The sequence below is a fragment of the Heterocephalus glaber genome, unplaced genomic scaffold (genome assembly GCF_053883595.1).
Source record: "Heterocephalus glaber isolate CG9 unplaced genomic scaffold, H.glaber_assembly_v1.0 deba00001614, whole genome shotgun sequence".
Classification (NCBI taxonomy): domain Eukaryota; kingdom Metazoa; phylum Chordata; class Mammalia; order Rodentia; family Bathyergidae; genus Heterocephalus; species Heterocephalus glaber.
This window is the reverse complement of record NW_028258385.1, coordinates 325,837-338,914: the sequence shown is the minus strand read 5'-3', so window position 1 is coordinate 338,914 and position 13,078 is coordinate 325,837. Positions and strand designations below refer to the sequence as shown.

The 13,078-nt window shown below is 49.8% G+C and overlaps 1 protein-coding gene and 1 long non-coding RNA gene across 2 annotated transcripts in view; both read left to right on the top strand.

The window, feature by feature from the left end:
* The window catches only part of LOC147822438 (uncharacterized), a 21,412-nt gene extending 8,334 nt beyond the window's left edge, over window positions 1-13,078 (top strand). The window contains exon 3 of the long non-coding RNA XR_015445658.1: window positions 11,337-13,078. This is a non-coding gene — a long non-coding RNA (uncharacterized LOC147822438). The remainder of the gene's footprint in view (window positions 1-11,336) is intronic.
* On the top strand, window positions 5,137-13,078 carry LOC147822437 (sperm motility kinase 2B-like). Its single transcript, XM_087196785.1, has 2 exons — window positions 5,137-6,575; window positions 8,119-13,078. Exons 1-2 carry the CDS (start codon window positions 5,137-5,139, stop codon window positions 8,264-8,266), a joined length of 1,587 nt encoding a protein of 528 aa, XP_087052911.1. The 3' UTR covers window positions 8,267-13,078.

Sequence of the window (13,078 nt, the reverse complement as noted above, 5' to 3'; positions counted from 1 at the left end):
TTCAAGGCCCTGGGCTACATAGTGAGTTCAAGACCTCCCTAAACTACATTCTAGGACCCTGACTCAAAAAGGAAACAGGTAATGAATATAACCCCACCCTGTGTCAGTGCTAGACAAGTGCTCTACCTTTGAGCTATGTCCCCAGCCCACTTGTTTCTCTAAACAAGAAATCAGTCACCCAGTGGGCAGGTGTGGTGATGCACACTCAGGAGTGCTGGGATTGTAATAGTTGAGGTGGTTGTAATAGTTGTGACCATTTGGAGCAAGGAGATCATGATGCAAGTGCTGGCATTTCTCAGGGACTCAGAGGGGACAGGACTCTGCATGTACTTTATCCCTACCTTACCCAGAGAAAAAGCCAGGGAAATATCTTTGTGCTGTTTACTTCACAAAAACTGACCCTCTGGAAGGCTGTGTCCACTGCTAAAGGACATATGGCTGTGGAGGGACAGACTGTCTTCACACCTAGCTTTCTGGGTTTAAATTTTTCTTTTTTTTTTTTTTTTTTGCTGCCTGGGGTGTTACACGTCTGTAATCCCAGCACTCAGGAGGCTGAGGCAGGAGGATTGCTGTGAGTTCGAGGTCAGCCTGGGCTACATACTGAGTTCAAGACCAGCCTTGACTACACAGTGGGACCCTATCTCAAAGGAAAGAAATAGTTTAAAAATGAAAGTTTTCAATTTTTTGAGACAGGGTCTCACTACGCAGTTTAGGCTGGCCTGGAACTCATTATGTAGCCCAGGCTGGCCTCAAACTCCTGGCAATCCACCTACCTCAGCCTCTTGAGTGCTGGGATTACAGGTGTGCATCGCCACACCTGGCCACTGGGGTGACCTTGATTTCTTGTTCAGAAGCATCACTAGTGGGCTGGAAACATAGCTCAGAAGGTAGAGCACTTGCCTAGCACAGGACCTGGGTCAATCCCTAGCACTGCAAAACAAAACACAAACCATCCTTAGGCACCTATTGTATGTGCCACTTGGCTTGGATGATAACTGACCCAGAGTTGCTGGTGGCTTGTGGAGTGACACATACCCGTAGTTCCAGCTGCTCAGAAGGCTGAGGTAGGAGGATCGCTTGAGCACAGGAGTTTGAGGCCAACCTGGACAACAGAGCAAGACCCCATCACTCTTTCTGTGTTTGTTTTTTGATTTTTAATTTGGTTTGGTTTTTTTGAGCCAAGTTCTCACCATGTAGTTCAGGCTGCCCTTGAACTCACTATGTAGCCCAGGCTGACCTCAAACTGGAGGGGAATCCTCCTGCCTCAGCCTCCAGAGTTCTGGGATTACAACCATGTACTACCACACCCTGCATTTGATTTGGTTTTTTTTTTGAGACAGAATCTCACTGTGTAGCCCAGGCTGGCCTTGAACTCACTAAGTAGCCCAGATTGGCCTCGAACTCATGGTAATCCTGCATCAGCCTCTTGAATGCTGCTATTACAGGCTAGTTCCACTATGCCTGGCCTGTTTGTTTTGAGACAGAGTCTTGCTCTGTGGTACAGTCTTGCCTTGAACTCCCTGTGTAGCCCAGGCTGGGCTGGAATTTACCATTGTAAGACCGGGGGCCTTACCAAATGCTCCGAGGAGCTGACTGTAGTGAAGCACACCCAGGGATCCCAGCGGTGCCTCCAGAATGTAAGACCAAGGGCCCTACCAAACGCTCCGAGGAACTGACTGCAGTGAAGAACACCCGGGAAGGAACACACAGGACAAGTTGGAAAGTAAAACAGACCTTAGTCTGGCCAGACGGCACTCCCAAAGCAAAGTAGCTTAGAGAGGCAGCAAGCCCAGAGTCCGAGGTTCTTTTTACAGGGGGTTGCGGGGAAGTTAACAGGCAAAATTTACAGAAGAGGGAACAAAGGTTGGTGGTCTTACATTTGTATGTTAATTAGCCTGACACGTACTGATGGTTAGCAGATGTTTTGTAGATTGTTCTATAGATAGAGGTGTCCTGGAACATCAGTTTTTGAACAAAGAGTTGAATAATTTACTTTGGGACCTTATGGCTGATATAGATCTTATCTAGTGTCCGGAACTAACAAGCATCTTTATCTATTTACTCACATTCAATCACAGTTGGGGCTAGGGGAGTTTTATGATTACAGAGTTATGCAGTCCCACAGTCCTGGCCCAGCGGACACTCCACTCCCTCTTAAAGACTCTTCACAGCTTGTTGGGGCTCAGTGTCCTGTCTGCATGGCCTGCCCTGTCCCCAGGGTCCCCCTGCCCAAGCCTCTAGGGAACACAGACACACCCCTCGGCCATCGGTGCTGTGTTGGCAGAAGTTCAGAGGTGCTGAGGAGCCAGGAGAGCCCTGGTGGGCAGGGGGACCTGCACGAAGGTAGGCCCAGGCTAGAGACTGAGACCAAGTCCCCAGCCAGCCCTGTGACAGGCTCAGCAACTCACAGTTGCCACTGAGGGGCAGTGTGCCCAGTGTTCTGCTGCCAAGCTACTGTGCCATCCATGGCCCTCGATGCCTGTGGGAACAGACAATAGACTAGCAGCAGCCGATGGGCCAGAGGGCCAGCCAGGATTCTAGAGGTAACTGCTACGGCCTAGCAACACACCATGCAGCCCCAAACCAGAACCCCTTCAGTGTGCACTGCTAGGCACCCCAAGTTGTCTGAATCACAGTTGCAGGGGTCTGGCCTGGAAATCTCTCTCTCTCTCTCTCTCTCTTTTTTTTTCCAGATTCTCTTTTGTTGCCAGTTCAGGGAGTCCAGGTGGTTGAGTATCAGATTGTTCCATCTTGTTGCCCTTTGGGGTTGCCTTAGGTGATCTGGAAGTCTGGTTTTGAGATTTATTTACGAGTCTTCTCATTTCAACAGATGCAGCCTGCTGTGCCCTTGTTGAGGCAACTTTTTGCCACCCAGTGGTTTTCAATTCTCAGCAAGCCACTGACCTGTCTTTTCCTGGCTGCCCACCAGCACACTAATTCCTGGGTTCAGTGGCGGCCTTCTGGATCTCTGAGCTGACCTGTTATCTGGGTGGGCTTCTGGCTGGGGCCTGTGTACACTTGGGGTGGTATCTAGGTGTGCCTCTGGCTAAGGCCCCTATGTACCTGTTGTCTGGGAGGGCCTTTGGCTGGGGGCTTTGTACCCCAGTTCCTGTTGTGTGAGCAAGCTTCTGGCTAGGGTCTCATGCACATATCAATGGTATTAGGGCGAGCCTCTGGCTGTTGCTTGTGCACCTGTGCAGCTCTTTTCCAGGTACGCTTGGCTTGGGCCAGTGTGCCCCAGCCTATGGGGTCGGGGCGGAGCCCTGGCTGGGATCTGCTTGCAGTCACACTGCTCTGGTCCACACCACTGCTCCCCCAACTAAGGTGGTCTGGTGTGCCCATATTGCAGGGATATTCTTTCAGACTCACTTTTCCAATGGGCCTTAATTTTCATCAAGGAGCCTCAGAGAGGCCCTCTCTGATGTTCACTTCTGCTCTATCATCTGGAGCACAAAACAATGTTCTTTATGACCCCTGCAACTCTGCGGTGTGGATCCAAGTAATGGCTCGGCATAGCTGTGGTGGAGGGTGATGCTGGAGCCCAAGTGGCTCACTTCCTTGGTTCCCCGGGGGGGGGGGGGGCTCTGCTCCTTGGTGCTCGGGGGGTGGGGGGGGGTATGGTGCCCTGAGAGCTGGAAATCGCTTTCTGACCAGCCCCTGGGGTGTTTGGAGGTTCAGAGAGGGCTAAGAGACACTGCCCCTTTCTGCCTGTTAGCTCCCCAAGACTGCCTGTGATCCCTGGGGTTTGTGCCCCCAACCCGCTTAATGTCCTTCCCTAGCCAAATCTCCCCAGCCTGCCAACCCAAATTTGGATCCCAAAGGGCCCCAGGTGGCCAAAGCTTGGTCAAATCCCAGCTGATGGGAGGTGGGGGAGCCTTTAGGAGGTGGAGCCTAGCTAGGGGAAGCAGGTCAATGGGGGCACGTCCTTGGGGGAGACAATGGGACCCCAGCCCCTGCTTTCTTTCTCTTTGCTTCCCAGCTGTCCTGAGGTGTCCACTTTCCCCCAAAGCACCTGTGGGTGACACCATTCACACTGTGAGTCAAAGGAAACCTTGTTTCGACCTGAGCCTCATGCACCCTGTGACATGCTGCTCTGTGCAGAAGCTGGCTGGAATCAGCTTTTGACCCTGCATCCCAGTCTCTTGCTCTTGTCTGTGATTATGATTGATAGGTCTCCCACCACCTCAGCAGCTATTATGTATAGTAGCTGCCCTCTTCCTATGGTGCCTTGCCCCTTCCCCTGTGTGATGTCATGCCAAGATGATTGCTCCCACCAAAGAACAAACCCTTCTTCCCAGCATGCCCGTTCCCACCTAGAGAGTAACCTAATACTCGCTCACCTCCTACCACCTAGTGACATCACCAGCTCCTCCATTCCCTAGTCACTACCTCAGTCAACCCCGCCTCAGCCCCTACAAACCCCACCCCAGTCTCTGTAAAAGACTCTCCCTGCCCCAGCCATATTGCTTTTGTCTCTCCTTTGTTCAGAGACAGCCTGGCAGATCTATTCCCCTAATAAAGGCTTGTTGTGGCCTGGTCTGGTCTTGGTCTTCGGCCCTTTTACCTGACAATGATAGGTATCTTCCTGTCAGCTTCATAGGCATTAATGTGCCTTGACAGGTTTCAGAAACAGAACAGTACATTATTCTAATGGCAATGAAATTGTAGCATCACTCTGAGACCAGTAAGAATTTAAAGAAAAATGAATTGGATATGTTGAGCGTAGACATCATGAGATCTCTAAAAGCAAAAGGTATCACAGATTCTCAGAGCAGAAGGGAAAAGGATTTTGGAGCATCCTATGGATTTTCATTTTTAAAAACTTACTTAAAAAAAACTTAAAAACTTAAAATCTCCATAACCCACACAAGCAAGGACTGTGTAACCTTTTTTATGACAAACAAAGGGTCCTTGTGGGCAAGAGTGAGGTGGCCCTAGGGGGTGTGGCCAGATCTGCCTGGGCCCATTGGTTCCGCTACCTCACAGAACCCAGTGTGAGGTCACAGTTGTTAGCTATATAAGGCCGAGGCTCAGGTGAATTGTTTGTGGGTGACGTAGGAGTTGGATGGCAAGTGTTGGTGGTGATTTGGTGATCGGGTTGGTGGTGTGGAGAGTGGAGCTTGTGTTTCCATCGAGATGTGGCCTCTGGGTCATGAGTCTGATAGAACATCTTGGCTGGGCCTCTCCACCAGCTCCAGCACTGACAGCCTCCAGGAAAACTATGAGGTGCTGCGCCTCCTTGACAAAGGCGGCTTTGGTGAGATCCTCCTGGCCAAACACCGTGGCACAGGGATGCTGGTCGCTGTGAAGGCGATAGTGAAGACAAAGATGCCAGCAGCCTGCATTATATCAGAGGTGGGGATGCTGAAGGACCTTCAACACCCCAATATCATACAGCTACTGGAGGTCATCGAAAGCAAGGACAAAGTATACCTGGTCCTAGAGTATGTGACGGGGGGAAACCTGTGGGGATGGATCCGCAGGACTGAAAACCACAGGCTGCCAGAGGAGGAGGCCCGAGGGATATTTCGGGATATTGCAGGAGCTGTGGATTATTGTCATACCCAGGGAATTGTACACGCGGACCTCAAACCCCAAAATGTTTTAATCGATGCTGAAGGTCACGCCAAAATCTGTGACTTTGGGGTGGGATCCCGGTTCCTCCCTGGGCAGGACGTGGCCCTGACTTATGGCACTCGGAAATACTGTGCCCCAGAGTGGCTCTTGCCTGAGAGCTATAGAGGCCCTCCCTTGGATGTTTGGTCCCTTGGAATTATCCTTTTTGAACTTCTCATGGGGCCGCTCCCCTTTAATTGGGATACCCCACAGATGAGAGCTATTCTATCTGGGAGGTGCTCTTGCCCCCAGTCCATCTCCCGGGATGCACAAGATCTCATCTGGAACCTCATGCACTCCAACCCCAGGATGTGGCCCACAGTGCAGGAGGTGCTGCAGCACCACTGGCTCCAAGGTGTCCCACCCCCCAGTCCTCCTGAGCTGCTCCCTATGGCCCCCCAAATGGCAATCAACGTTATGGATGGCATGGGATTTAACCCACGGGAGGTCGTCGACTCAGTGAGGACAAAGGAGATGACCACATTCCTGCTGCCGCAGAGCCAGGGACTCCAGGGGCCACCCTTAAGGGTCCATGTGAAGACTGCGTGGGCACCTGAGGATGAGGATCCAGATGAAATAGCATCATCCTCAACAGCTCCTGCACCCTCATCTCTCATCCCCTGGAGGAGTGCCAGCTCACCTGTCACCTGCACGGGCCTCTTATTTCCTGGGGTGGAGCCCACAGGAAGGCAGGGCGGCGGAAGCTCCCAGTCACCCATTCCCATCCCCAGGACCCCAACTCCTGGCATGCTCTGCCAGCCTATCCCTGCCGCTCCCAGGGTGTTCTGCCAGCCTGGCCCTGGGGCTTCCTGCTCTAGGTCCAGCCCTACCTTCACCCCTAGCAGCAGAGGGAGGCTATGCTGGAAGGCTCTGAAGAGGAGCATCAGAGGCTGCCTGACAGCCCTGTGCTGCTGCTGCCTGCCACCCTCAGGGCGCCACCAAAACAAGGTGGCCCAAATGTAAGTGTAAGACCACTGTCCTTACCAAAAGCTCTGAGGAGCTGACTATAGTGAAGCACACCCAGGGTTCCCAGCAGTGCCTCCAGAATGTAAGACCAAAGGCCTTAACAAATGCTCCAAGGAGCTGGAGTGGAGCACACCCAGGGGTCCCAGCGGTGCCTCCAGAATGTAAGACCAAAGGCCTTAACAAATGCTCCAAGGAGCTGGAGTGGAGCACACCCAGGGGTCCCAGCGGTGCCTCCAGAATGTAAGACCAAAGGCCTTACCAAATGCTCCAAGGAGCTGGAGTGGAGCACACCCGGGGGTCCCAGCGGTGCCTCCAGAATGTAAGACCAAGGGCCTTACCAAATGCTCCAAGGAGCTGGAGTGGAGCACACCCGGGGGTCCCAGCGGTGCCTCCAGAATGTAAGACCAAGGGCCTTACCAAATGCTCCAAGGAGCTGGAGTGGAGCACACCCGGGGGTCCCAGCGGTGCCTCCAGAATGTAAGACCAAAGGCCTTACCAAATGCTCCAAGGAGCTGACTGCAGCGGAGAACACCCGGGAAGGAACACACCGGACAAGTTGGAAAGTGAAACAGACCTTAGTCTGGCCAGAGGGCACTCCCAAAGCAAAGTAGCTTAGAGAGGCCTGGTCCAGAGTCCGAGGCTCTTTTTATAGGGGCTTGCAGGAGAGTTAACAGGTGAAGTTTACAGAAGAAGGAACAAAGGTTTAGTGGTCTTACATTTGTATGTTAATTAGCCTGACATGTACTGTTAGTCAGCAGATGCTTTGTAGATTGCTCTATAGATAGTGGTGTCCGGAACAAAGGGTTGGATAATTATGACTGATAGGGATCTTATCTAGTGTCCCGGAACTACGAAGCATCTTTATCTATTTACTCATATTCAATCACAGTTGGGGCTAGGGGAGTTTTATGATTACAGAGTTATGCAGTTTTACATTCCCCACTGATTTTACAATTTAAGTAATCTTACTTATAGACATAGGCATCCATTGTATACAACAGTATGACAATATTAAGCATATACACACAACTGTAATGACTAGAAAAAGTTGTTTTAACCATTGTAGGTTGGGCAGCCATTTAGTTAGCCATTGGCTCAAGTCCCAGCCATCTTCATTATGTACCCTTTGAGCCAAGTCTTCCAATTGTTTTATATGCAGGACATCCCTTCCGACTGTTTTATCCTCAGACATTTAGTTGTATAATTTTCATACATAGCACATTGGGTATTATTTGACATAATTACCTTGGGTGTATAATTCGACAACATTTTTAGGTTTACGACATGGGTCACGTCCCCAATACATGATGGAAATTTACATCAACATTTAGATAAAATTCAGACAAATTAAGCAAGTTTGCCAATTGAATCCATACATTCTTTTTTTTTTTTTTTTTTTTTTTGATCTAGTCCTCTTGGGGGCAATAATGCCAGTGTCCCAGATTATATTATCATGAAGGTGAAACATCTCCAACCCGCTCCAATCTTAGCTTTTGGTCGCCTGGTTGGCTGATAACCTTCCATTTGTCCTTTTAGATGTCTGCTGGGGGTCCTGCTTTCAGATGGTCTCGATGTATCCAGGCAGAATGTCCAGCCACCTTCACCGCCAAGGGAGTTGACAGGACAGCAGGAACCAGTCCCTTCTAACGAGGTTCCAGGGTCTTGGAATCAAACCTGCGAATAAAAACCAAATCTCCCGGCCTATAGGGTAAAGGTTGTAGAGGTTTTTCATTTGGACTAGACATTTTCTTTTGTAATGTCTCGTAGCTCTGACCGAAGCTGATGAACTGCTTTTAAGGATTTAAGGAGTCGAAGGTGGGAAAACTTTTCCTTTAATTCTACATCTATTAATGGAATGATTAGGGGAGATCACCCGTAAACAATCTGGAAGGGGGACAAATTGAGGGGAGGCTTGGGAGTGCACCTCATTCGGAGGAGGGCAAAAGGGAGAAGCTCTACCCAACCTAGTTCAGTCTCCAAGCATAATTTAGTCAGAATCTCCTTTAAAGTTTGATTTGTTCTTTCTACCTGTCCTGAACTTTGAGGCCTATAGGCACAGTGTAGATTCCACTTTATTCCAAGAATATTACTAATTAATTTAGATATCTTAGCCGTAAAGGCTGGACCATTGTCAGACCCCAGAGCTAAGGGCAAACCAAAACAGGGAACTGTTTCTGTCAGGAGCCTTTTAACTGTTACTTCAGCTGTCTCCCTCTTAGTGGGGTATGCTTCTACCCATCCTGAAAATGTATCCACAAAAACTAGCAGGTATTTGTACCCATACATGCCAGGCTTCATTTCAGTAAAGTCCAATTCCCAATGTTCTCCTGGAGTTAGTCCTCTGTGTCGGACCCCAGGGGGCCCGGTTACCCGATTTGCATTTATCTTGAGGCAGGTGGGGCATCGTCTCACCATGTTCTGGGCCTTTTGGGCTAATCCCTCGCTGACAAAATGAGGTTGCAGGGCAGCCATCATCCTTTTCTCACCGAGGTGGGTGGACTCATGTAGTTCTCGCAGCAATGTATCTGCTACAGCGGCTGGGAGCACCACCTTTTCATCCTTAGTCATCCACCATCCTTGAGTCCAGCGTCTCCTGTTCATTTCCGCTACTTCTTTATCTGTGTATTCAGGTTTTTCTGGGAGTACCCGTGTGGGAAACAGAACCATTTGCTTCCCCACTGATTTTTGGGCAGCTTGTTTTGCTGCCTGGTCAGTAGCATTATTACCAATCATCTCGGGGCTAAGCCCCTTCTGGTACCCGCAGCAATGGGTGATGGCGACCTCTCAAGGCAACCAGATTGCTTGTAGCAATGCCAATATCTCAGTCTTATTTTTTCAAAGTCAAATCCTGTCCAAAGGTCAATTTGTCAGCCTCTTGGGTTAAAGCAGCTGCTGCTGCTACTGTCCTCAAACAAGTAGGCCACCCTCAGGCCACTGGGTTGAGCTTCTTTGAGAGGTATGCCACAGGCCACTTCCATGGCCCAAAAGCTGAGTAATCACTCCCCACTTTTCTCTGCCACATACAGGGTAAAGGGCTTGTTTAAGTCTGGCAATGCCAGGGCTGGTGCTGATGCAAGTGCAGTCTTAAGCAATTGAAATGCGTGCTGGTGAGCCTCAGTCCATTCGAGGGGTGTATTTCCTCCTGCAGTGGCCTCGTGCAGGGGCTTGGCAATCTCAGCAAAGCCAGGCATCCAAATCCTGCAATAGCCAATGGCTCCTAGGAACTCTCGCACCTGTTTCTTTGAGCCTGGCTTCAGAATCTGGAGAATTGTGGATACTCTCAATTCTGCCAGCCTTCTCTTTCCCTTTTCAAGAATATAGCCATTCTATCCTCAAAAGGATCTCTGTTGTTAAACACCTTCATTGTCACACTCATCAACTTTTCCCTGTTTTCTCCCTCAGACCCCTCCATCTGCTGTAATTTTTCCTAATATCTGGGGCCGACTGAGTAACAAAAACCAAATTAATCGCCTGTTAATTTGCAGGGGCATCTGGGTCAATTGGAGTATACATACGGTATGCTTCCAACAGACGCTCCAGAAAGGCAGAAAGGGGATTCCTCAGGTCCTTGAAGGACCTCGCTTACTTTGCTCAAATTGGTAGGCTTTTGAGCGGCTCCCCTCAAGCTGGCTAGGAGATGCTGGTGGTAGCTGTGGAGAGCTTCTCTCCTGCCCAAGGAATTAGCTTGCCACGGGGGATGGGTGGACGGAAGTTGCGCCTCAATACGGGCCCGCTCTTGTTCATCGAGTGGGCCCTCCGTTCCTCCTAACACTGACTTTATGGCTTGCCCTCTGATCCTTTCTCTTTCCTAGGAGGTAAAAAGGGCTTGGAGAAGTTGTTGACAATCATCCCAGGTTGGGTCATGGGTATGAAAAGCAGATTCTAGGAGGGAGATCAAAGCCTGGGTTTTTTTCTGAAAAGGGGGGATTTTGATGTTTCCAATTATACAAATCACTGGTAGAGAAAGGGATATAGACATAATGACCCTGTTCTATTTCCCTAAGAGGCAGAAGAGGAACTGAACTAGTCCCTTCAGTGGGAGCCCCGCTGGGACCATAAGCAGACCCTGTTAGCATGTGGGAGGGGGAGGTTACAGAATCCAGAGATTTTTCTTCTTCGGGAAGAGGAGAGTAGAAAGGGTTTCGAGATCTGGGGCCGGTTTTATCAGAGGAGAGGATGGCTCCACACAGGGTGGAGGTCTTACAAAGGGGTCTAAGAGATCAGGATCTTGTGAGAGCACTGGCTTGGGAGCCTGAGCTTTGACCTCTCGGGGTTCCCTTGGGGCCATAACCAAAATGCGAGAGTTTGTTCACAAGGAACAATGCTTCAACCAAGCCGGAGGCTCTTGACAAGCCTGAACCCAGATATTTATATATGGAAACTGATCAGGATGGCTAGGGTACCCGGTTACTCTTTTCCATACCACCTGACAGAGGCTTGGCTCAAAGGAGCCCTCGGCTGGCCATCCAACTCCGAAGGCCAGCCATTCCAATTGACACAGGGAGTGAAGTTTTCCGCAAGAAAATTTAACCCCATATTCGTCCTCCTGCTCGGGGGAAAAAGCCAATTTAAAATTAGTGAGGAAACAGTCCAATGGGGTAGTCTTGGAGCAGGATCCTCCCATCTCTGTCCTTGATGGTTTGGAAAGAAATTCAAAATTAAACACACAACGGATAGGACACTAACTTATAAACGACAAGACGAACAGGCGCCACAACAAAAATAAAACTAAATCTTCCCTTGTTCCTCGTCAGGAACCTGGAGTCGGGAGGCTTACCGGCCCATCAGCCACCTCACTCCTGACAACAAACGGTTGCAACCGGCCAAAAATTTACCTCCAGAGGTTTTCTGAGGTCTGTGCCTGAGAGTCTCCTGCTGGATCCTGCCAGAGTCTCGGCTGAACCGGGGTTCCTTACCCAGGGATCTCGCTGGGGCCTCCAAAATGTAAGACCTCTGTCCTTACCAAAAGCTCTGAGGAGCTGACTATAGTGAAGCACACCCAGGGATCCCAGCGGTGCCTCCAGAATGTAAGACCAAGGGCCTTACCAAATGCTCCAAGGAGCTGAAGTGGAGCACACCCGGGGTTCCCAGCGGTGCCTCCAGAATGTAAGACCAAAGGCCTTACCAAATGCTCCAAGGAGCCGGAGTGGAGCACACTTGGGGGTCCCAGCGGTGCCTCCAGAATGTAAGACCAAAGGCCTTACCAAATGATCCAAGGAGCTGACTGCAGTGGAGAACACCCAGGAAGGAACACACCGGACAAATTGGAAAGTGAAACAGACCTTAGTCTGGCCAGAGGGCACTCCCAAAGCAAAGTAGCTTAGAGAGGCCTAGTCCAGAGTCCGAGGCTCTTTTTATAGGGGCTTGCAGGAGAGTTAACAGGTGAAGTTTACAGAAGAAGGAACAAAAGTTCAGTGGTCTTACATTTGTATGTTAATTAGCAAGACATGTACTGTTAGTCAGCAGATGCTTTGTAGATTGTTCTATAGATAGTGGTGTCCGGAACAAAGGGTGGGATAACTAGGACTGATAGGGATCTTTAAACTTTACAGAGGGTACAATGTGGGCCACAGCCCTGACCATCCAATAAGGTTACAAGTGCAGTCGCTTAGCCAATGGTGTCCAATAGGGAGATAAGTCACGTAACAAGCGTGGATGGAAAGACAAAGATTCTCCTAGGAAGTGCTGGGTCCAGAGGTCTCTGGTCACCCACCAGGGTGGCCGATGTCTGTCTCAGCTTCACTAGGCCCAGTGCTTGCTCTTTGACCAAGTATGCAGGTTGGGTCAGCTTGTCTTTATCCTGAGGCCCACGTTCCAACCGATGTGTCTCCCTCTGGTGCAGCTGTGGTGTTTCAGATAGGGCCTGGCCTATCTGACCACCTCTAATATCCCTGCCTGACTCATCGGTCTATAATCCCAGCACTTGGGAGAGGCAGGAGGATCCCCATGAGTTCCAGGCCACCTGAACTACATAGCGAGACCCTGTCTCAGAAAACAAAACAAAACACAAATCAGCCATATTTAAAAGCAGTCCTTTTTAAAATTCCTGTTTACTTATTGATGTGTTGGGATGTTGGGAGCAATGCTACATAATTCTAGGGAGAAATCATTTGGTTAGCCTAGTTCTCTTGCCTACAGCCCAGCTACAGAATAACTCCAGTTTGGCCTCCGGTCACAACTGAGACTTCAGTGATCCAGTGATGCTGTGATTCTCCAGGACAAGAAACATCCTAGGAGAACAAACATCTGCTCAGTTCCTCATTGTTCTTGAACTGTTAACATCTTGTTTACCCGAGATGTACTGAACTCTCTGCAAGCCTTTTGTTACACCTTGTTCGTCCCAATGTGAACTACTGAACTCTCTGCAAGTCATTTGTTACATTTGTTTCTCCCGATGTTCTGAATTCTCTGCAAGTCATTTGTTACGAGGTACTGAATAAAAGGTGCGGTAAGCTGGGGGCTATTGTCTTTGCTGCCCAGAGCAGCACGGATCAGA

Coding starts and splice junctions, on each gene's coding strand:
- LOC147822437 (XM_087196785.1), top strand. CDS start 5,137: ATGTGGCCTCTGGGTCATGAGTCTGATAGAACATCTTGGCTGGGCCTC. Junction 6,576..8,118: donor CAAAACAAGGTGGCCCAAAT/GTAAGTGTAAGA, acceptor TTGTCCTTTTAG/ATGTCTGCTGGGGGTCCTGC.